The 23,584-nt window shown below is 48.1% G+C and overlaps 1 protein-coding gene across 1 annotated transcript in view; it reads left to right on the forward strand.

The window, feature by feature from the left end:
• The first annotated feature begins 9,586 nt into the window (after window positions 1-9,586).
• Window positions 9,587-23,584, forward strand: part of ABLIM3 (actin binding LIM protein family member 3) — a 112,039-nt gene continuing 98,041 nt past the window's right edge. Inside the window, exon 1 of the mRNA XM_084635725.1 lies at window positions 9,587-9,983. Within this exon, the coding sequence (XP_084491851.1) occupies window positions 9,971-9,983 (13 nt within the window). The 5' untranslated portion in view covers window positions 9,587-9,970. The remainder of the gene's footprint in view (window positions 9,984-23,584) is intronic.

A 23,584-nucleotide genomic window follows, 5' to 3' on the forward strand; every position in this document is an offset into this window, starting at 1 on the left:
AGTGTTAAGTGAATTTTAAGTCTCATGCTCAAATAATAACAAGAATGAAATATTAGGTTTGATTTCTCTGTGAGCATTAACACCAAAAATGTGATGTTAAGAGTTATGCTCAGTCAATCAGGGAGCACAAACAATACCACGACTTATATGACCAATCATATCTAAGAGAGACACAGGGGTGGCCAGCCTGAGAAGGAGCCAGAATTTACCAATGTACATTGCCAAAAAGCCACAATAATATGTCAGCAGCCCCACATCCGCTACCCCGCTCCAGTCCCCAGCGCTTCCCACCCACCAGCAGCCCCACCAATCAGAGACTCCCGCCCCGACACGCCTCCCGCCTGCTGCAATCAGCTGTTTTGCAGTGTGCAGGAGGCTCTGGTGGGGAGGGGGGAGGAGCAAAGGCATGGCAGGCTCCGGGGAAGGGGCAGGGGTGGAGTGGTGGCAGGACCTGGGGCAGAACAGGGGGTTGAGCAGTGAGCACCCGCCAGCACATTGGAAAGTTGGCATCTGTAGCTCCAGCCCCGGAGTCAGCGCCTATGCAAGGAGCCGCGTAGTAACGTCTGAAGAGCCGCATGCGGCTCCGGAGCCACAGGTTGGCCACCCCTGGAGATACAGCTCAGATTTCAAATTTGGAATATCAAACCATCAGGAAAAGGAAATTTATGAAAAAAAAATCATTGAATTATTTTAACTAACCAATAATTTTGACAAAATCACCATATATCTGTGGGCATTTCTCTGGCAGAAAAAGAGACCACATTAGCTGAATAAAGTATTCTTTGTACATGAATCGCTCAGGTCCAGTTACTGGAATTCTAGAAGGAAATTTGATTTTACTGACTACATAATTCTGTCCAGCTACTGAAATGCAATGATCTTAATTCTCTTGCATTGGCCATTCAGCTCTGGAGGTCTGAGTTCAACTCCTGCCTTAAAACAAAAGAGTAAATGAGTTTAGTCCTGCTGCCTACATATGATTATGTGCACACCCCAGAACTATCAAACAGTGTCACAAGGTGCCTGAGTTGGGAATGAGAGAGGATGTTGTGAGTCATGGCTGAGGGTTATTGACAGAGCTGTGGGAGTACCTGAACTAGATCAGCAGGAGGAGCGGAGGCTGCAGATCAGGACTGAGGTGCACTGGCTGGGTGTATAAGAGGTGTGGAGGAAAAGGAAGGATTAGAATAGCAGGGGGGATGGGCAGGCCACTGCTGAGGTTGGCAGAGGGGAGGAAAGCTTGTGCAGTACCTGCCAGTCCCATACTTGGCTAGCGCTGGTTGTTCCTCACATTCAGAACTGAATTTCACCCCCAAAATTGCAGGAACCACTTTGAATTTGAGTTTCCCAGTGAAACAATGTGAGGAACAGAAGGAAAAACACAGACCTGTGATAAAGCCATTACAGCAACAAGACAGAAGAAATGTTTGCGGAGGCTAAATTGCTCTTACTATGTTATCCCCTAAGGGGGTCTGGGAAAGTTGAGGGAGAAGAGCCAACGAGCCTCCATGAAGGGAGGAAGCTCTGAGGTTGTTTTACAAGAAACTCTCATGTTTGGTAGGACCATCCATTGACCACGTATTTGGATCCTGACCTCATGGTTCGGGGGAGGGTGCTTGCTCTTTCTTTCAATCAATCCTCATTGCTGCAGGGAAAGTTGAAAGGGAAAACGAAAAACCAAAGTCAACTTCTGTGACCTTAATGGCCTGGTACACAGCAGGACTCTTGAAAGCAGGTCAGATACTTCAGCGGGCAGAACCTGAACTACTATAAATCAGCAGAGCCCCACTGACTTCAGTTCCCTGATGTTGTTTTATATCAGACGATCGATCTAACCCCAGAACTGCTTCAGAGCCTGGCTTTCACAAGGCAGCGTGGGTAACTTTTCACGTGCACATTTTTTGCACAGTAAATTGTCCACATAGGCTGTGGTGTAGTGTAGGTGTCATGCACCTACAGGTACATGCATGTGTAAACTTGCACATGCACAAGTAGTGAAAACTCATGGCCAGAGTGTCTGAGCTAGGGTATCAATCTCTATCCAACTACTAGGGAGTCCTAGCCTCAGAGCAGGTCCCGGCATGCTGCTGTTCCTGGGAGCGACACTCCTCCCAGAAGCCTGTGCTGTCAGAGCAGACAGCATTTGGAGCAAGACACCAGAAATGTCTGGGTTTAACAGCTGTAGGGCCTCCTGTGAATCTGCAATGCCACTCCATTGGGTTCAGAGCAGTTACCCCAGGAGTGACTTAGCCCCTAGTCTTTAGCATGGTTAATTGTCTGTACCATTCTCCCTATTCAGCACAAGTGGATATTTGTCCCTGTGACGGGTTTATTGCTTTCTCAGGGACTTATCTGAGCTCTCAGCCTGGCCCTTCTGAAATGCTGATCATGCAGTGGGCAACCCTAGGGATTGGTCCAGGGCAAGGCTATAAACTCTACCAGAAAGGTTGATGAAAACTAGACACTGACAGGTGAATTATTTGCAGCTTTGTGCTCTCAGTTCCATCCCCCCAGGCAACCTATTAAAGTCACCCATCTAATTAAGCCTCCCAATTCCCCTGTTGGATGGGTCTGTATTATTATCCGCATCTTAGATAGGGGTAAGTGGAGGGACAGAAATTCTCACATGGCAAGGCAGGTCTCCCCAGGCGTCCTGGTGCCCACTCTTCTGATTTCCTCTTCGAGGAACACTTCCACCCTTTCACAGGAATGTTTATGTTGGGATGTTGGCGTGTTTATTAGGTGGTAAAGAAGCTAGTCAATTTCAAAAGCCCTCTAGCTCCTTCTGTGATTTGAATTCCGCGAATAGAGGCCAAATTCCTTCAGAAGCGCTGTCCCTTTAGTCACATATGTATTGTCTGTGTTGCAGGATGCTCATAAAGAGCTGACCAAAACTGCACTCCAGCGATGCTTGAGCAATGCTTGAGCAGGGCCAGCCCACAACCATTTCAGACAGTTTGTGTAGTTTTTTCCCCCCTAAACATTTGGACAGTGCTAAAATTAATGTCTGAAAATGTGAGTTTGCTTGAAAAGAACCTATCATTTGATTATCATTGTAATGCATGCAGCCCAGGGAACATCTGCCCCTGTCTCTCTGTGTCTCCTCCTCTCGGCTCTGGGGAATGCCGGGAAGGGCTGTCATGTGGCTGTGTAGACTGGAACAGAGCCCAACCACTGGCAAACAACTTGTGGGTGCTGCAGTTGGGAAATGGGAGTAGGGATTTATGCTGGCTGAAGCACTGAATGTTCTGCCCACTTCTACCGTAGCTGCCCATGCTCCTGACTGCTCCACTAAACCAGAGCATCTCAGAAATTAACCACTCCCCCGCCCCTTGTCCTGACTACCAGCTTATCTAGGGACTCCAAGGGCCAGTTTCTGATCTCAGGTACATCTTGAATACTCCATTGACTTCAAAGGCAGTGACTCTGGATTTACACTAGAGAGCAACATCTGGACATCACTCGTTTTCCAACCGACTTACAACTAGAGTTTCTGCATGAAATTCCACCAGTTTCTAATAGGTCAGGACTTTTCTCCTTAGCAATTTAGTTCACTCCTGCACTGAAGGCAATGGGCCTGCGTAGATGTCACCCAGGGCCTCAGATTGATGATGTTTAGACTTGCACACATGTCTATTAAGAGGGAGTTCCTGCCCTGACAACTCCTGGCACCCTTGCCCCTTCCCAACAACCTATGACAACGCAGCAGCAAGTCATGTATCTCCCACGAAAAGCCTTCCCACTCCCACACCACTAGGGAAAGCAAATGGGCCTCACAGTGCATCCTGAAAGGCAATAGATGGGGGCTAGTATGGAAGGTGTGAGGGAGACAGGTCCAAAGCTGAGGGTCCCTTGTGGAGAACACTCTGGCAGCTGCTCCCTTTCTCTCACCACAGCTATCTACAAAACAAAGCGAGATGAAAAGGGACATTAAGGTTGCCAAGTCAAGCATTCAAAAGTTAGGAAATGCCAGAATTAAAGCTACCTGTGCAGCCTTCATTCAGCTCTCTTGTGTGTCGACATTATGGTACAGTCTTTAATTAAATGATCACATACTGTACTATTTGTTCCAAAGGACCCCTGCCTCATACAGTGCACCATATGGATAGTGCTCACTGAATGGGTAGTTAGTTATTCAGTATTTCTTTTTATCCCCATCATACAATGTGTGGCCCAATGTCATGTTTACTGCACACCATCAAATCCTGTACTAAATACTGGGTTATTAATTTCCTCCCTGGCTTTCCTATCACGCTTAGCACTGTAGGATCTGGGTGCTTTATAGACATGAATTGATTTATCTTCACAGCAATCCTGTAAGACGAGGGGGTGCTATTATCCCCATTTCACAGGTCGGGAACTGAGGCACAGAAAGATTAAGACCAAAACGTATTAAGTGTCTAGTAGTTTTGGGAGTCCAGCCTGAGACATCTTGAGCCTGATTTATCAGCGTCTGTAGTATTTTCATAGCACATTGCATGTTCAGAGCACAGCTCACATTTACTTCACTTACCGCTGATTGCTCAGGACTTCTGCAAATCAGACCATGAGGTCTCAAGTCAGGCGCCAAAAAAAATGAGGAACACAAGCAATGGCCACTTGTGAGAAGTTGGGTTTAAAAGACTTGCCCAGCATCACGCCTGAACGCTGTGGCAGAGGTAGGAGTAGAATTCAGTTCTCCAGGGCGCATTCAACAGCCTAAACCACTCGACCACCCTGTCCTTTCCTGCAGTCCTCTGCCTCATTCGCTACACAGCTTCCAACTTCTGCACCAAATGAAGCCAGGACAGGCAGCTTCATTTACTACACAACCCTGATTCATCACTTAGCACCATCCATGCTGCGCACTGAATGAGGCAGGAGTCTTGTGGGAAAAAAAATGTGTTTGATTGTATAATTAAGTGTTATGGTGCAATGTTTAGGCACAAGAGAGCCATATTAAGGTGGCACAGGCAATCTAATTCCTGGCATTTCCTAATGTGTCAGTGCTTAGCTTTGCAACAGTAATGTTCCTTTAATATAGGAAATTACAGATAAAAACCAGTATTTTTAAAAAAGCAAACTGGAAAAGCAGCAATTCCATTATGGGGAACTATATTGGTGCTTCTCTTAGGTCAGCAGCAGCAGGACCTTTAGCTCCGTAGCACAGCCATCTACCACTTGAGGTAACAGAGTCAGTGGTAGCAGTTATCCTCTATATGGATCAGTCACTAAAGGGAGATAAGACACCCCCTTTGCTAATGGGTTTCCCAAATATTTGCTGTTAGCCGAGGAAAGCTAGGACTCAGGAAACCTGGACTCTCTTCCAGGTTGTGGAAAGCAGTGCTCTCTAGGGGTTATGGGCTATTGTGCCCCATTCCTAACCAGACTGCTCCTATTCCACCACCCTTTCCCCTCCCTCCCTCTACCTTTGATTCAGGCTGCTGACTTCCTCTGTCACATACACCTTATACAGGTTGCAGGACTGCTACTAACTGGGCAGGCTTCTGTACTCAATATGGACTGGCTACCGAGCTGCCTTCCCAGAGATACACACCAGATATGCTCACTGTCATTGCGTTGCCAGGAATGGCTGTTGCAAAGTCCAGATATGTTACAGAGGGTACCACCTACTGGCTAAACCTAAAACACCAGAATATATTCTATTATATCCTCCTTTTCCTGGTTCCACTGAGAGCACAGGAGAGGACAGTCTCCCCTCTCTGACACAACAGCCTCTGGTTGGTGGGAGAAGCAACTGCAGGAAAAGTCCTACTCAGCCCCTCTGCCCTGGTGGAGCATGCTCAGTACAGATGGAACATTTGGAGAATTTAGTTGCCAGCCTCTAACAAACCTCAAAATATGCATGTGCAAATGGTGATTTTCAGAGGTGTGTCACTCAGATATGTCACGGTGGATTTTTATAAGTGTAACCCTTCTGCCCGTCAGAGTTGGCAGCAACAAGGGCCGGGTTCAATATCTAGGGGTTCCATTCCAATAACACAATGCAAACCGGCTCGAGCCCCCACCCAGTGACCTGGGACAAATATATACCACCCCCTCTGGGTGCCTCCAAGAGGCAATACTTCCCCTCTTGCAAGCACATAGTCTGTGTGTAGCAAAAGCCTTTTAATAACAGAGAAAAGCAAGGTGGCATTATGTTGGGGAAACACCACCAACAGGATTCATAACACAACCCATGAGCAAAAAAAACCCGCCCCAATTTTTGCCTTTTTCCCTTTGGGTGATTTGGGGTTGCTGGACTCAAGAACCAAAGTCCCAAAAGTCCAATGCCCCAAAAGTCTCTGTCCCTGGTCAGGGCAGCCCCAGAGTTCGAAAGTTTATCTGCAGAGCTTTACCTCCCAACCTGGGTGGAAATGGGACAGGGGGATAAGAGGCACCTTACATGATCTGAAGCTGACCGCCCCATAGCGGCGCTCCGCTCCGCCAGCCGCCCCACAAACTCCTTCACTCAGCTGCGCTCCGCTCCGCCAGCCGCCCCACGAACTCCTTCACTCAGCTCCGCTCCGCCAGCCGCCCCACAAACTCCTTCACTCAGCTCCACGGCCCACAAGCAGCTCCTGCCATCCACACACTGCTCCGCCTGGAACTGCTTCACCAGCCATCCCGCAAACTACTCCACAATATATCTTCAAGCTCCCCCACTACTTAACAACACTCAGTGATTTCAGCTCTTAGGTGAATTCAGCTTGTAGTAGGGGAGCCCCAGTGCTGGTGCACTGTCAGCCCAAAGTGAGCTCAGCAGCCTATAACTAGACTTCTAATGAAATCAAAATTAGCTCTGATATTCCACAGTGGAGAGAGGAGGAAGTGCAATTAGCATGTAAGGCCCACACCACCAGGTACTAATACCTATCTCAAGTCTCTCTCAATTCACAGAGTTTTGGAACCCATGACCCTTGCCTAGCGAGTGCTACTTAGTTGATGGTGAATCCCTCCATCATAACAAAAGGCCACATACAGTTCCAAGCACAGTTCCCATAATCAGGGTAATAACAATTTATTCTTCCTGCCCCAATAACAGAGACACTGGGGATCCCACAGCAGCCAAAGTGACCATTTGGGCAGCTATGGTCTCATTCTAGGCATGGTGGGTGTGCCTATGCAAATGAGATCGGCCCCTGAAGTTCTTTTCCACAACTTGCCACACCTCACTACCAGATGTCAGGGTGGAGCTCATCCTGACACTGCTTACATAAGGACAACAACACAGACTTCTCTGGCCCAAGGGTGACTCGCTTGCCAAGTTTCAAGCAATGTATTTTCCCCTAACCTCATTCTCATAAACAGGTGAGCCATTTTTGCTGAAACTTCCCCCTCCCATCTCCTCAAAAAATCAGTCCAAGCCGGACACTGGGCATTGAAAATTTCAACCTTGTTTAGCAAAGTTATAAGCAACTGAAAACAGACTCCTATAAAAAAACATTAACTACAGGCATTATTACCAGTTCAAAGACCGACAAAGGGCAGGGGACAGGTATACAACACATAGGCAAAGTGATCAGAGTGGTGGTAGACTCCTGGCTTACTAACTGCATTGCTTTCTTGTTTTAAATTATACCCCTCTCTCCCCATGTCAATTTCCAAACGCCCTTCCAGTGTCCTGACCCCCCCCCCCACTGTGGAAATGAGCAGATTGCTCCTATGATATACAAATGAAATAGACACATAGAGGGTTTAGTCAGTTGGTTTGCAGTGCAACCAAAGGTGCACGTGTAATTCACACGACCTGCTACATGTCCCCTGAAACATCTGCTTTCTCCAATCAAACAGAAAAATGGCCCTGCCTGCATGGCAGGCAGTGCAGGCAAAGGAGCTGCGAGAGATGCAAAGCTTGTCACGCTGTATAAAGAAACCCCTTTCATTGGACATGAGATCATTGCTTGCTTCTTTGAGCCTTGTCTGAGCTCCTCAGAGTCTCTTTGCCGCTGACTGAACTCCATGAGCAGCTCTGGTGAGTTCAGCGTTACTAACAAAACAAAGAGTGAGTGACTTTGAAGTCCTTTCCGGAACCCTGATCTGACGCCTGCAAAGACAGCTCCTCACTGATTCCCAGAGAAGAGCATTCCTTCCATCTAGACAGCCAGGTGTGATATACACCCTCCTCCAGTTCCCGTACAGCGCTCGTCCAAATCATTCCCTGCCATCCTGATGTCAGCAGAGCTCCCAAGTTCCAAATGTGGGACACGGTGCGGGGAAAAGACCTGCAACCAAAGGTCAAATCTTGTGGCCCTTAAGCCAGCAAACCTTCCACTGAAGCCAGAGGGACCAGGACACCAAGAAACCTTGAGTGAGAATCTTAACACAAGAGAGGCTTTTCTTTAGCATAAAATAGTATTTTCTATAGCCTCAGTTCACTAAGCAGCATTTCTGGGATGGATCACTTACTATGGTGCAAGAGAGAGAATACCAGGTGTTTTTATAGGCGCCAAAATGGAGGAGCCTCCTTCCTACGGAATGACAGGTGGGAGATACAGGAGCTAAAGGTCGGATGCTCAGGTACGGATGAAGAGGGCCAGTAGTGACTCCTTTGGCCACTTAAGTTTAGGCTTGGAAGGATTCGATTTTTATCGGTAAATGTCAGTAAAGCTCGATTTCGCCCTACACACACCAAACCCAGGAAAAAATATTTCCAGCAATTATAACTGAAATGGGCAAAGTAAGAAAAATGCTGCTTGAGAACTTAGAGTCTGATTTAGGGACACTTACATTGTATAGTTTGATATGTAGTGTTGACAATTTGTTTTTTAACAATTATAAAGCTTGAATGTTTTGAAATCGTCTCCTGTTATTAAATAAGCCACGTCTGACTCCCCATAATTTCCCACTCTGTGAAAAATTAAACGGATCAAAAGAAAAAAATGCCGAAAGCCCATCAGTTTGCACAACGATGACGATGTAAATCAATCAAAATGGGGAAAAAATGCTTAAAAATAAACACTGATATTCTCCCTGGAAATTGTAAACAAATGCAAATCCTATTCTGCCAAACTGACTGAAGAAGAAACTTGGAGGGTCTCCCAGGCAGCCCTCCCTGGCTGTAAATATGGTCGGGACCGTGATGATAGGGAAAGGTGAAAGTTGGAGAACCCATCGGAGGAGTGAGGGGGAGGGAGGGGGGTGGGAAGGAATTTGCAATATTGCAAATGGATACACCTGCTTGCTTGCCTGTTTCCTTCACTTTGCAAACATCATCGCATGCAACAAGCGCCGGCGCATTTCAGCCAGCAGAGGGCAGCCCGAACAGCCCCTTCGCCACCAGCTGGCTCAAGCCAAGCAAACCCTGCCCAGAGTAGCTCAGTTTCTCTCTCCCTCCTCTCTTCCTTCTCATCACAAATGCTCTGTCTCAAGCCCAGCCCCGCCTGAGCGGAACTCCTCTGGAACGAGCCTTCTGCTGACCAACTTGCCCCAGAGGAGGGGAGCGCTAGGTGGGGTTCCCCGCGGCTCCATTCAATAGCTATGTGACAACTGGGGTGAGCAGCTTCTTCCGATGAGCAAGCTCTGTGCAGGCCCCCCTCCCCTTTCTGTGGTCCACCCCCCCCCCCCCCTTGAGCTATAAGAAGCGCTGTAGCGGGAATTGGTCTGCAGTGCATGACAGCACCCTCCATAGAACTCAGCCCTGAGCAGGAGTCAGTCAGCCGCCTCTGTGTGCGGCTTCGCACGGCGGATCGGGTGCTGGGAGGAGAGAGAGGCGGAGGAACACCCTGCCCTGGTTTATTCTCAGGCTCCCTGCTTCTTTTTGTCCCCACCCCTGACTTTATTATCTGCCTGCTCAAAATTAAGAGCAAAGGCAGGAGCCTGGGGAGCTAATAGCGTGGGACGCAAGGAGACACCTGGGCATGAATTAGATGGCAATCGCACGGAAATATTTTTCCTAGGAAGAAAAGGGGGAAAACCCGGACCCGTAAAAAAGAAAGAGGATTGAAAGAGCAGCTTTGCTGAATGAGAAGGACAGAGCAGGATCAGCAGCATGAGCACTAGCAGTAAGTACAGCTCTTCCTTTGCTATGGGAACAGGGGCTTATTTTGCATGGGGTCTGGCTGAGAGGAAGAGGAAGGAAAATGTCACATCAGGGTGGACTAGCCCAATGGGTTGGGGTTTTTTCCCCCCTTTTTGCTTCACGACAAGGAATTATTTTCTTAGGCTTTCTTTGTTATGACTAATTGCTCAAGCCCCATGTCCACCTCCTTTAAAGACTTTTTGGACAGCAGTGCATGGAATATAGTGTCAACGCGCAACATGGTTTGAAGGATCTGTGCAATCACACACACACACACACACACACACTGATGTGCAAGAGAATCGCTTGTACCACCACCTTTGTATAAATAGACATGATCTGATAGGTGGGCAGAGTTTGATCAGAATGAAGAGAGATCCAGGAATGATGTCCCCTCCCTTATCCAGGTTAGTGGGTATCTATTGTATGTGTGGGAGAGACAGACACACGCTACGTATGAATTGCTAAATAAGCAGAGCACAGCTAGCTAATGTGCTGCATGAGATCAGTACAGGCATTTACTGCCAGTCTGGATGGCTCCCTATTTTGCAACTTAGATTTTAGAGTCTTGAGGGATGGATTAATTGGTGCTTGCAAGTTATCTATTTCTCTTCTCTTTTATTGTTGTTATTATCTAGCTTGTTAGCAGAACTTTGGCCCATATCCTTAAAAATGTACCCAAATCAGACAGTACCCAAATCAATCAATGCAAAATACCATCTGAGAGTTGGTCTCCTATGGTAACGCTGGTCTCCCCCAGGTTGCTTTTTAGTTCTAAAGGTTATGTGCGTGAAGAACTGAACTCCCACTGACCAAGAACGGCAGCCCAGTGACTTCTATGCACCATCACAGTCCTGGGCCTGCCAGTCCTGGGTTTCTCAACACCATGGGGGTGGAGTAGCTTCAAGGCAAAGTGCGAGGAAAAATTCTTTGGCAAGCTCCAGCCGACAGAACAGGTGATCCCAGATTTGTTGGACTGTGTCATAGACAAGTAAACTTTCCAGGTGCTCTCTGCGGGAGCCACACCTGGAACATGGGCTGCCTACATGTTATTGGGCGGGTGTTTAGGGAGATGCTCACAGAGGAGACAATAGAGATCAAATCCTTCCTCAGACACCAGGTGGATGAACCCACCCTCTGTGTCTTGCTAGTTGATAAACTCCACGGCTGATGAATAAATGGCCTGGAGGGATCGGGATTGTACTTCTTCGCTTGCTGGATTTCAGGGATTAGGGTGATCAGCTGAGAATACAAAGGAGCTGGATTCAAGCGGGAGAGACTGGGAAGGGATTTTGCCCTCAAAAGAATGTTGACAAATGCATAACAATTCCTCCTGGTTATTTGCTTCCAGCTTTTAGCCACCAGCTTGGGTGCTGATAATCACTGTTTGTGGAACCAGTGTTTCTTAATGATCCAGTTGCAACACTAAGCTTCCACACGTGCAGAGGGGCCAGTCAAACCCAAATAGCAGAATTAGCCCCTCGCTTGTGGGTGAGAGAAATGTGCCATATGAGAGGCCGCATGATCAAGTGACTAGAGCAGGGGACCAGGACTCAGGAGCCCAGGAGTATTCCTGATTCTGCCACTGACCTTCTGCGCGACCTTGGGCACATCATCCTGCCATGCGTCAACTTCCCCATTTGAAGGGTGAAGCTGGGATAATGACTCTCTTTGTAAAGTGCTTTGTGATCATTGGATGAAAGGGGCTTATGTGGTGGTGTTATTATATGGCTGTTAATGTGATATAATTATTATGGTTAATGAAAGCCTGGAAATGTAATTCATTTCTATCCTCACCAAAGGATTCTGAGCCCGAACTGGGCACAAAAGGGAGTTCTACTTGGCTATCTATTTAGTGCATCCATTGCCATAGTGCTGCTGCTTCTTATGGTAGCACCGAGGGGCCCCCACCAGGATCAGGCCCCTGCTAGGCTGTGCCAGGCACTTGAGATTCCATCAAATTTCCGCAATGCTGCAGGGGAGAAACAGGAACCTGGTCCTGGTGTCTTCCCTCCCTTCTCAGCTTAGTCCTTAAGATGCCATCTCGTTGTGACCCACAGCTCTTCTGGCCAAGAGCACTGGAAGGGACTCCATTCAGGAGAGGCTGTCCATTTAGAGACTCCCGGTGCCACTTGTTAACTGGAGAGATGAGTGATAGGAGGGGAGTCTCTCCCAGCGGTTGAGTGTGCTGGCTCCAGGGACACTGCAGCTTTTTGCATACATTTTCCAGCACCAGTATTCTCAGTGGTGTACGTGTTAGTGTTGGGTTCAGGCACGTCCTTGGCACCCCGCTCCGAGCAGCTGCCCCAGTGCGGGAAATGGGTATGCAATCTGATCAGATAGAAGCACCCCCAAAGAGTTTCCAGTGCCTGTTGGCCTGAAGGGAAGAGCCAGGATTTGGAGTCAGAGCTGGGTCACTCCCAGAGCCGTGCATGGGCAGGGAACCGAAGTCTTGCACAGGGCGGTGCAGCGCACTCCTAGCTGAGGGAATCGGAGCAGGATCTGGAGCCAAATGGGGTGTCTCTGATGAGGCAGGACACTGAAATATCTCTAACTCATTGTGCTCCTTTAAAACTGTCCTCAGAACTCTCCTTTGCCAGGAGGCCTACAAAAAACTGGACAACGGTCACGTTGCTGGTGTGCTCAGACCACTGCCTACCATGCTGACCAAATTGTCTCACCTTTCCTTGTACTCCCCTGGCTGTTGGTATCTATCTATTGTCTTAGATTGGAAACTGTTTGGGTAGGGACTGTCTTTGTTCTGTGTTTGTACAGCACCTAGCACGGTGGGGCCTGGTCCATGATGGGCTCTTAGGTGCTACAGAGAATACAAATAATAATAGATCACTCATGCCGTCCAAACACCTGGGGCCAGAACCTCAGCTGGTGAAAATCAGCATTGCTCCATTGACTTAAGTGAAACTACAGCAATTTACACCCACTCAGGAAGTGGCCCATGATTTCCTACGACTCCTTCCTTCATTTCTAAACCGTGCATTCTGATAACATTAAGATCCTGCCTGAAACCACCAAGAGGCAGGAAATTCAGAGCTGAGGACAGCTGCACTCTCCTTAACTCATCCTGTTGTGGGGGTCTCCAGAGAGTTCAGCATGGGATATTCCGTGCTCCGTCCATTCGTCTGACCTCGGCCACACAGGTGCACAAACCGCATGGAATTGTACACAGCCTTCTTGAAGTGCCAGTCAGTGACAGGGGTGGGGATGGAGGAGTTTTGCTTGAAATAGAACCTGATTTTAGAGGCACTGTACACACTTCTCTGCCTCCCCATTCCCACCTCCAAGGGGAAACAGCCCGGCATGGAAAAGCTGCCCTGATATGAAGGACCCAGAGCTCAGTTACAAATGTGTCCTGACGCTGAAGGGCAGAGAGAGAAGGTCAGAGATTGCTGTAATGTGGGGAAAGGGTCTTTGTTCTTTCCTAAGTGGGCTGGATTCACAGGACACACAGTGACAGTTCAGAGGGCTGGATCAAAGACTGCGGTGTTAATATTTACATTTGTTCAGCTATTTATACCTCTTGCTCCAGCCAGCACCACTAATTGGTTACAAATGGATTCATAGGGTTATAAATAGGAACATCAATGCCTCTGAGCACTTCTATCGAAGCTGGATCGCTTGATGCAAACTGTTGCCAAAAAGGGCTTGCTCTGTGCAGCTTCCAAAATCTCTACAGGTTACTGGCCATAAATGCGTTCCTAGTTTACAGACAGGCTATGCTTGCTCCCAGGACAATGTGGGTGGAGGGATGTTAGCAGGAGAAGACAACCACCCGTTCCTGTGTGCAGCCATGCTGGAAAGGCCTCGTCTTTCTGCTGACTGAAGGCCCTAAGTCTAATATTGCCCAACTGTCCAGGGGGTTTAGACACCCCATTCCCATTGAAATTAATGGCACATGTGTCTAAATCCCTTAGGCAGCTTTGAAAATCTCAGGCAGCTTTCAGTGTCTCAGGTCTGTGGTGTGGGCTTGGTCTCCAAAGCCAGTAGCACCTTGGCCATTCCAGGTAGAATACACTTGAGCTGAAATTCTTACAGCTTGCCTTTCAGGCCAAGAGAACAGATCCTGGTCCCAGGGAGATCATTGTGAGTTCTATTACTGACTTGAGTGGAACCAGGGTTTGACCCTTGCAGTTGAATGCAGTAGCACCAATGGGAAACACACCTTCAATCCTTTCTGGGGTTCACAACTAAACAGCAGTGAAGGTGTCTTCAGCTCAGTCCCCAACCATCTCTGTACCCTGGTTACTGAGCCTCAAATGTATTTCAGCCCAGTGAGTGGTGGCACTCTGGTGGTGAGAGAACTCAGCATCATATGACATGGAGATGAAAACATTGCAGTGTCAAGCCACGGCTTCCTAATATGAGTGTTTGTTCCACCTGTGGCTGCTCTGACTTGAGCAGTTAATTCATGACAAAGCATCATTGTGGCCTTTCTCTATTTTGATCAAAGACCCAAGTGAAAATCCTCCTAGAGGAGATTAAACCCAAGCTAACGTCCATTAGTGCGTATTGAACCCAGCTTGTCCTGCTCTGAACCTGGATCGCATCAAATACGGAACTCTGTGTGGTTTAGGGGTCAGAGTAAAGATCTAGGAGGGTCTATGCAGGCTGAGCCACTGACTCTCGGCATGACCTTGAGCAAATCCTTCAACCTCCTTTTTTGCCTCAGCCAGCCACACTGAGAAAGAATAGTTAAGAGTCGGGAACCTCACTGACACCCAGGTTCTGCCTCTGAGCCAAGCTAATCCAGAGGAACAAAATTGCTGTCCCTTCTTCCCCAAACCCACCAGGACTTAGTTCTGTCACACAAGGCAGCATCTCAGGAAACCTCAGGTGCCATAGGGACAGTCTTTCAAAGTCCGTTGACCAGGTGGATGAATGTGCAGGAGATCTAGTGATGCACCAGGAGAGAGGAAATTGCAAGAGAGGGGTGGCCTGGGGGAAAGCTGCAAAAGAGGGCATTAAGGAGAGCAGCTTGAGTGCCTACATCTCTGCTCTGCTTTGCCATTGCTACAGTCCAGGCAGCAAGAGGTGACCGTAGCAATGGGAGAGCAGAGATGTAGGCAGATCTATCTAGGCCTTGGAAGTAAAGAACTACCTCTGGTGTCTAGCATCCAGAGACCTTCCAGCAATGAGTTCCATGGTGTAGGGGTATTGAAACTACGGGCAGTCTACACTGGAGCCGGGAGGAGTGATTCCCAGCTCCCACGGATGCACCCGCCCTAGCTCCGCTCCAGCTAGCACCTACAAATAACGAGGTAAGTGCGGCAGCACAAGGTGGCAGCTTGGGCTGCCCGCGTGTGTATCGGGGCGGGGGGAGGGAAGGCTGGGCAGCTGCCTTGTGCTACCCAGCCACACTGCTGTCTTTGGGCACTGGTTTGAGCAGAGCTAGCATGGGTACATCCATGTGAGCTGGGAATCGCACCTCCCAGCTCAAACGTAGACATAGTCTGTAGTGTCACCAAAGCCTCCGCCCACCTCTATCTCCCATTAGTTAATACGCAGCCTAGATTCCTTCCTCACAATCTCCCTGGCAACAAGCAGCACTCTAGCTCCTGCTAGTGCACATTCCAAAAGAGGTGTCTTTATTAATTTTTTGCACATGGTGCCAGCCCAGGGGATTTTGATCCCAGTCAGCTACTGTCTACCCTCGTGGTCAAGTGCAAATTTCCGTCCCGTCAGGTTTCACTGCTCTTCTCGAGCTTCCTTCCATCTTGCATGGCAGGGTGCGCCTCAGAGGGCAGGGAAAATGTAAGCCATGTTCACCAGCCTTGAAGGAAGGCCCGTGAAAAGTAAGCGGTAAAGTCAATTGTAGCAACTGAATTATTCTGAGTGCCTGACAGGATCTCACAAAATAAATAGCGAGTTTGCGAATGCTAGAGCTGAGATCAGTTTAGCCAGATAATTATATTTGTGATGCCAGCAGGCTGGGCTAATGATAGACTGTCCTCTTATCAATGAGTCGGCAGCATGGTGCCTGCTATTTTGATCTAGCGAGGGAGTGGCAACAAGCCCACCAAGTTCCTGCTAGAGCCTGCAGTCCTATCATGACGGACCCCTAATGAAGTGCTTGGAACTTCTAATTAGGTATTTTTAGACTAACTAAATCAGCACCTCTCTATTGAGAGCGTTGCAGCACCTCACGAGAGAAGGGGAGAGTGCTGCTGGCAGGGCAGTGAACAAGGCAAGATGGGGGGGGTGGGAGGGATTGCTACATAAACAGGTGCAGAGAGTGACATTGCCAGCCCCATGTCCTGCTGGAATTCTGGCCGCTGTGAACCCATTCCCACCCAGGCAGTGTGCGAGCCGCTCCCGGGCAAGTTGAAGGCATGGCCAGGGCGGCGGATGCTGCAGCAAAATGTTTCACTGCTGGAAACATTTGCTTCTTACAGCGATGATGACATGGTGAACAAAAGCTAGCCTATCTGCTACCACCCTCTCTGCCTTTTGTGTTCACTGTTGCACCATAAATCTCTGGAAATTTTGGAAAGCTTGTAAGGGCTGTGATACACAGCCCCACTGCCTGCACATTGCTCTCTGGAGAAGGGTTATCTGAAGAATAACAGTACAGAACTAATCAAACTTCTCTGGGACCTCAGGCACTGGAGGCCATTACACTTGCTGGTGTTTCGGGTGTTTGACAGGGCCTAGTTCATGCAGGCATTTTCCCTGACTGGTCTTGCTCGCTTAAAAGCTTTCTCAGTAGCATCCATCCTGCCATTTGTCATGGGTTGGGAAGTGACAAGAAGAGGCAGGACATATGATTGGAAATGAACAAGAGCTAACTGTAGCTGTTGCTTTGTCTGGTGTGTCCTTTCCCTCTCCTCCATCCACCTCGGCTCCCCTCTGAGCCATAAACTGCCCTCATCTTTCTGTTATCCCTATTTTACCCTTCTCTCACTTGGCCAGGCCCATTCTTTTGGTTGGGGAGAACTGGACAGGACATCCTATGGGCTCGTATGGAAAAGTCCCACAGTAGAACTGAATATGGGCCCTTATAGAAATGAATCCAGGACTTTCTGGAGCAGGCCCACCAGAGATAATAGGGATTAAATGAATAGAATTCTGCAGTAGTGACTCTAAGAAGCTATTAGAGTCTATTAGAAGCTATTAGAAGCTATTATTTCCTATTGCATAGGAAATTAGATGCTGTGGAAGGCTTTTGAATCACCCTATAGAGCTCTGTGGTTCCCTGCTAATTTCTCAGCCCAGGACAAGAAATCGGGCTCCATGAAGTGCTGCCGAGGGGCAATGGGCTGCCAGGCCAGCCTTATTATTACTAGGCTACATCCTGTTGTCCTTACTTAGGCAAGTGGGAGACTTGCCTGAGAAAGAGCTTTAGTTTGGACCGTTATCATTGGAGAGCCCCCTTTATCTAACTTACACACACACATCCTGCCATGAAGAGCTTACACTGGACAAGACCCAGGGCAAGCTTTTCCAGAGAGTATGGTCCTCTGAACTCTGTACCAAAGAACGCACCATTATAAACATGCTGGCAGAATCCCTGACTGGGAAAAGCACATTAGCGGTGCCCTGTGCATCACTCCTACTATGTGCGTTTGCAGTTCTTCTGACTCCTTCACTTGGGGTAGGGCTAGGAAACCTTTTGGCCCTTTTGATCTAGGGTCTCAGGACAGACTTCAGGGCTGGGAGGATGTTCAAAGAGGTTTAGGAACCAATTGGGGTTGGTGGCTTCTTCTTTGTTCAGAGGCACTTGTTGGCACATGTCAGTTTTCACTGCTGGAATCTCCTGGACGCAGCTGTTTGCAGTGAAATATGGATTCTGAGAAGAGGGGAGGGTACAGGCTGGGAGGAGGAGTGGGACTGAGTTTCAAGCCCTGGTCAAGGACTTTCCTATACTGAAACTTTTAACCAGGAGGGCAAGAGGAGGATGGGAAGGGGATCACGACACTTGTTTCCAGCCAGTTACCTGTCAGTTAGGAGGTGCTTGTCCAACTCTGATTGCAAGAGAAGCATTGCAATGCAGGCTTCGTCATATGCCTAGAGCAAAGGTTAGGGTGGGGAGGGCAAGTTTGCTAAGGACGCGATTTCATTTCCCCCTTCCCCATGTGATTAGAACTCTGCCTTCCAAACAGGTGGGTGGATCATGAGCCACCCGTCTGTTCTCAGTGCCCCAGTCTATTCTAAATGAGAGAGTGTACATCCCCACCATAATAATCGCCCAGCCTAAGTAGCCATCACTGTGGCTAACGATGGAATATTTCTGAAGGGCTAGTAGTTTTTCCTTGTCTCTGCGGTGGGCCACGAAGTAATAAGCAGATTGTCGTCGTCATCCTGCATTATTCAGAGCTTAACCAAGGAATGATGAGGTAAGAGTGTGGAGAGCTGAGATTGGCTGCAGCATGGTTCCAGCGGCACTGCCTGGGAGAGTGGGGGAAATGGCTCGAGCAGAGGCCTCGTGTTAGGGTATAGACGGAGAGATGCTAAATGGCGAGTCACCAGCAGGCACCGTCATTCAGCCTATTTCACTGATGGAGCTCAGTCACTCCCTTTTGACCAAGTGCTTGGAAAAGACCCCCAAACCAAAAAAAATCAGTTGAAAAAACACAGTTGCATTTTCTTGACGAAACAAACAACTGAAGAAAAATTGTCACTTTGAGTTGGAACTAAATGTTTCAAATGTTGACTCGAAACCACACTGTGAAATGAAATGGCAGATTGAGTCACACTTTCCTTGAGGAAACGTCATTCCGGTTTGACCTTTTTATAAAAGTTCCCTTTGACATTTTGGAAATGTTTGTATGGGGGCGGGGGGGCGTTCCAGCTGAAACACGTCAAAATGCCTTTTTCAGTGAATTTACTGTTTGCCAAAAAGAAGAACCAATCGCCCATCTCTGTTCTTACCAGACTCTCAGAGTATGTCCTGATCCGTTGGAGCCCCCAGGTAAAGCCTGTTAGAAGGGAACGTCTGACGCACTGCTCTCCCCCAGGGCGCTGTGATCAGGAGGCGATCCTGCGGAAGAATTCTGTGGGCAGACGGAGCTGTTCTTCAGCAGCTGCTGAGCCTCCATTGAGCCACTGGGTGATGTGACCGAGCTTTAGTGAAAAGCTGTTTGGTATTCTCTAGAGCTGGGCTGCTCTGGGTCACTGTTTTTCCCCCCCGCCTCCCCTAGGTGAGTCTCTGACCAATTAATCCTCTCCTTCCCCAAAAGCAGAAGAGCATGTCTCTGAGTCCTGCGCCTGCTCCCCGCTGCTGTTGGGGGCTTGAATCTTTCTGCCTGGTGCAGTGAGAAGATGGCTGGAAGACCTAGCAGCCACCTCATATACAGAACAGGAAGCATTTGTCATCCCAAAGCCTCCTGCATTCAGATCATGTCCAGGGGGACAGACCTGGTGTGTAGTTTAGTTGGAGAGGAGGTCTCTTGTCTGGGCTTAGACCATCACACTGCAGTTCTTTCACGGGAGGATCACTGAGCTCATAGATTTACAGAGTTTAAAGACAGAAGGGACCATTTGATCATTTAGCCTAACTTCCTTCATAACACAGGCCATCAATCTTAAGGACAGTTACCCCTGCATTATAGTTGGTGAAGAGCATCCTGTCTTGATTTGAAGACCTCAGGAGATGGGAATCCACCACTTCTATTTCTAGTTTGTTCCAATAGCTAATCACCCTCACTTTTTTGTTTTTTTTTAAAATAATAATAATAATAAACAGTTAGACTCCAACTGCTCTCAACACTGCTTCTGCCACAGGAACTCTCTGCCAGGCAGTGCTCCAGGTAACAGTGTAATCTCTCCCTCCCCTCACGGCAGCTGTTGTCTGCTCTATATTTTCTCTCTCCTCGTATCAAAGCAGCCCCTCGAGTGGGAAAGAGCGCAGGCTTCCTTAGTGTCTCCCATGGATTCTATATGGCCTCTCTCCCCCTCTTCAGTCTCTAACAATATGACAACACCCCTAGAATTCCAGACTGCGCCTCTTTCTCTCCTTCTAGTATCTCCACTTTGGGAGCGGGAGGGAGTGTAGGGTTGTCCTTTCATATTTCATTACTAGCTATCAGCCTTAGTGTCCTTAGAGAATGAAGAAGGTAGGGCAAGGTGAGATGAGTTCTTTTTAGTATCTTACATGCTATAAATATTCAGGTCACCAAAGTGTCCTCTGAAAGTGATGTGATCTGGCTGGGGCTCTTCTAGAACAGTGAGCTGGCTTCCAGACTCGCCCAGCTTTTGATAATGTGATAGGTGGCAAAAGAACTCCTGCACATCCTGACAGTGACACTGTGTCATCACATTAGCACGCTGCAGGACATCTATCAGATTATGCATGGTGTAATCCCAACCAGCAGCAACATCTGAGGCAGCCTTCCTGTGGCTAGGTCAGCTTGCAAACACATAGCTGGCAAAGGGAGACAGATGGATTGCAACAGGGAGCCTTCTGCCACCGTAACAAAGATTTATCAACGTTCACTAGCTTTAACCAATCAATGGCCTAGAAGGTTATTATCTGGAGGGGCCCGTGCAATCCAGGCACAGAGGTTGCTTTGTCATGCACTTCAGTTGTCCTGCTGGATCCTTTTCCTGGTCAGTCATTGAGTAGCTTTATTATTGGGAAGATGGCCAGTTTACTTTGGAATAACAGTTTGAGGAAAGAGTGAGAAACAGGGAGTGGTGATTTCTCTGAAGCTGGTGAGATGCCTTCAAGGTCCGTCTCCTCCTATCTCCAGTTTGTTTTGGTCGGCTTTAGCCATAAGCTGTTCAAAATACTCATTCCTCAATGACACTCAGAATCCATGCTTCATCCGAAGAAATCTGACTCTTCTCTTTCATTATATGCATTGGGCTATCTTCACTCAGCCTTAGTACGGCATCCTTGAACTCAGACCTTCCTAAAGTTCTGTTCCTCCCACAGATGGTATCCCTAGACTAGTGGTCCAGTTAAAAAAAAAACAAAAAAAAAACCCAGGGCATCTCCATTCTATTGGCAGGAGCTTCTGGAGGTCTTTGCTTTGTTCATGGAGGAGATAGGAGTTTGTTCAATGTAGTAGGACAACCTCCTTGTCCACCCCTTGAGTTGTGTCCCTGTGGCAATACAGACCATTGCATAGGTTATGGAGTGTAGACATAACAAATGCAACATAACTTCTCAGTGAAGCCTGATAGAATGTCTCTGCAGCATGGGCGCACTTGTGTGTTACACCCCAAAGACCAGCAAGTGGCTAACCAAAGGATTTACTGGGACCATGACATGATCTGTGGTTTAGGCAATCTCTCCCTCACTGGTGGAAGATAACGGAGTGCACCTGTCTCCAAACAGCTGCTATGGCTGAGATGACTTAGGCTGAGATTTTTGGGAATTGGGCATTCAAATCCCTCAGGTGACTTGGAGACTCTCCAGATCCTGTAGGCAGCTAGGAAAGTCCAAGCCTGTGTTGTGTGTTCTGCATTTTCGTTTGGTTTGGTTTATTCCCCTTTCTCTTTGAAATTAACTAACTGTCTGTCATGACAGACAGAGCTGTTGCCTTCGCTTAGGTGCAGAATGTATTCTGTGGAAACTAGACCCAAAGCTAAGTGCTGCCGGCTTCCTTTGTTCCTTCCTTCCTTGGCTCTGTAGATTAACAGGACAAGATTTTTGGACTGTTTCTAGTGGTCTCATCAAATAGCCCGTGTTTATGGGGACTCTGCTTCCAGACATCACACCCTCGCCTATTGCATGTGACTTGCGTACGTTGCCAAGACCCGTCATGTGCTCTGGGGAGGGATGATGAGAGGGAGATTGCAGCTTGGGACTGGTCAGCTCTTCAGTCTGGCCCAGGGGTGTGTGCAAACAACTGGCCACAGATAAGCAGCTACTGTGAATCCCTGTAAGGACCAGGTAAGATGTATGAACTCCAGCAAAGATGCTATGGGGAATGGCTTGAATGGCAAGCCGAGTCCCACCTCTCCCTGTAAATGAACTCGCTATAACAGGCAGGTGACCTGCCTATACGATTAGGTATATAGTGAGGTCTGTTTGTGCTGGGCTATATATACCAAACCCCAGATCCCTGAGGATGTTACCACTCAAAAGCTTTTATGGCATTTTTCAAATAGCCAATAGTGGTAAAAGAAAGGGGTGGGTGGGTGGATCCCTAATAAGGAAAGAAGAGGAAACTGGGCTGGGGGGTAATGGAAAGACTTCAGGGAAAGGCATTTGAGTGATTACACTGGGGGAATGCTGTCACATAGTGCTGCTGAGCCATGTGCCCCTGGGTGACTGGGACCCTATCAAAAGTCTGGCTCTGATATGGGCTAGCTGACATTGCTCAGGAGAGGCGTCAGGTCACCACCAGCCCAAACAGCTTCTGTTAAAAGTACTCTCACTGCTCCTGCGAGACAAGTTGTCATTTTAAAAATATCTGAGCCTTGCTTGGTCTTGCTTCCCCTGGTGCCCTCTGCGATTGTCACTCCCTGAGCTGCAGGGGAAATCATTAGGCTAGTGTGAGATAAACGGTTTTCATTTCTCACCCACAAATCCCAGGATGGAGACCCCTCTCTGACTCCATATACTTACCGGTGAGCTGATGAGGCAAGTTCTCAGCACACAGGTGCAGGGGGAAGCAACCCCTCCACAGACGTGACCGTTCCCACATGGAACTCAGCTGCTCTTACAGGAAGAATAAGGGCTAACAGCAAAAACATCCACAAAGTGACCCATATAGAATCTGGGTCTTGTGCAGTAATTCTTTGCAGTTTAGGGGCTGTTGGGTTTCCACTTTCTGCCAGTTTGCATTGGCAGAGCTGCAGGACTCAGCTGTTCTGGGGGTTTTGTCAACTGCTCTGTGCGCTCCTCCACGTAACAGCCTCACGTGGATGTTCAGAGGAACATGGCAGAGCAGCAAAGTCCTGCAGCCCAACAGAGGAGAGTTTCCTATCCATTTGCCTGGCAATTTCCACTTTCTCTTGTGTATTTTTAAACAGAATATTCCTTCCTGGTATCCAAGAGAAAAGTTCCAGAGCCAGTTTTGCCACCTTGCCCTGATGATCTGTGGTTTAGGCAATCTCCCCCTCACTGGTGGAAGATAACGGAGTGCACCTGTCTCCAAACACCTGCTATGGCTGAGATGACTTAGGCTGAGATTTTTGGGAATTGGGCATTCAAATCCCTCAGGTGACTTGGAGACTCTCCAAGTCCTGTAGGCAACTAGGAAAGTCCAAGCCTGTGTTGTGTGTTCTACATTTTCGTTTGGTTTGGTTTGGTTTATTCCCCTTTCTCTTTGTTAATTTCAAACGTCTAAAACCTGCTCCCAAACCAAACCTCCCCAGTCACAACCCCTCCAGACTCTGTGTAAGCTGGAATCCAGATCTGAACACGGCGGCACCCGTCATACAGTATCACACAAGGTGTGGCATTGCCACAATCTATTTCAAGCCACAGGCCCCCCTCTCTATATTTGAAATATGATGAAGTCACCACTGAAACACTTGTCAAGTTTTTTTTGTTGTTGTTTTTTTTTAATCTGTGTGATATTTCACACTTCCATGCAGTGCAGTAGGGACATGTGTGAATTACCATGCGAGTTTATGGGGAGGAGAGGCAGGGATCTTGGGTGACTTCTGCCAAGA

This window comes from Lepidochelys olivacea (genome assembly GCF_965140295.1).
Source record: "Lepidochelys olivacea isolate rLepOli2 genome assembly, chromosome: 8".
In the NCBI taxonomy this organism is placed as follows: domain Eukaryota; kingdom Metazoa; phylum Chordata; order Testudines; family Cheloniidae; genus Lepidochelys; species Lepidochelys olivacea.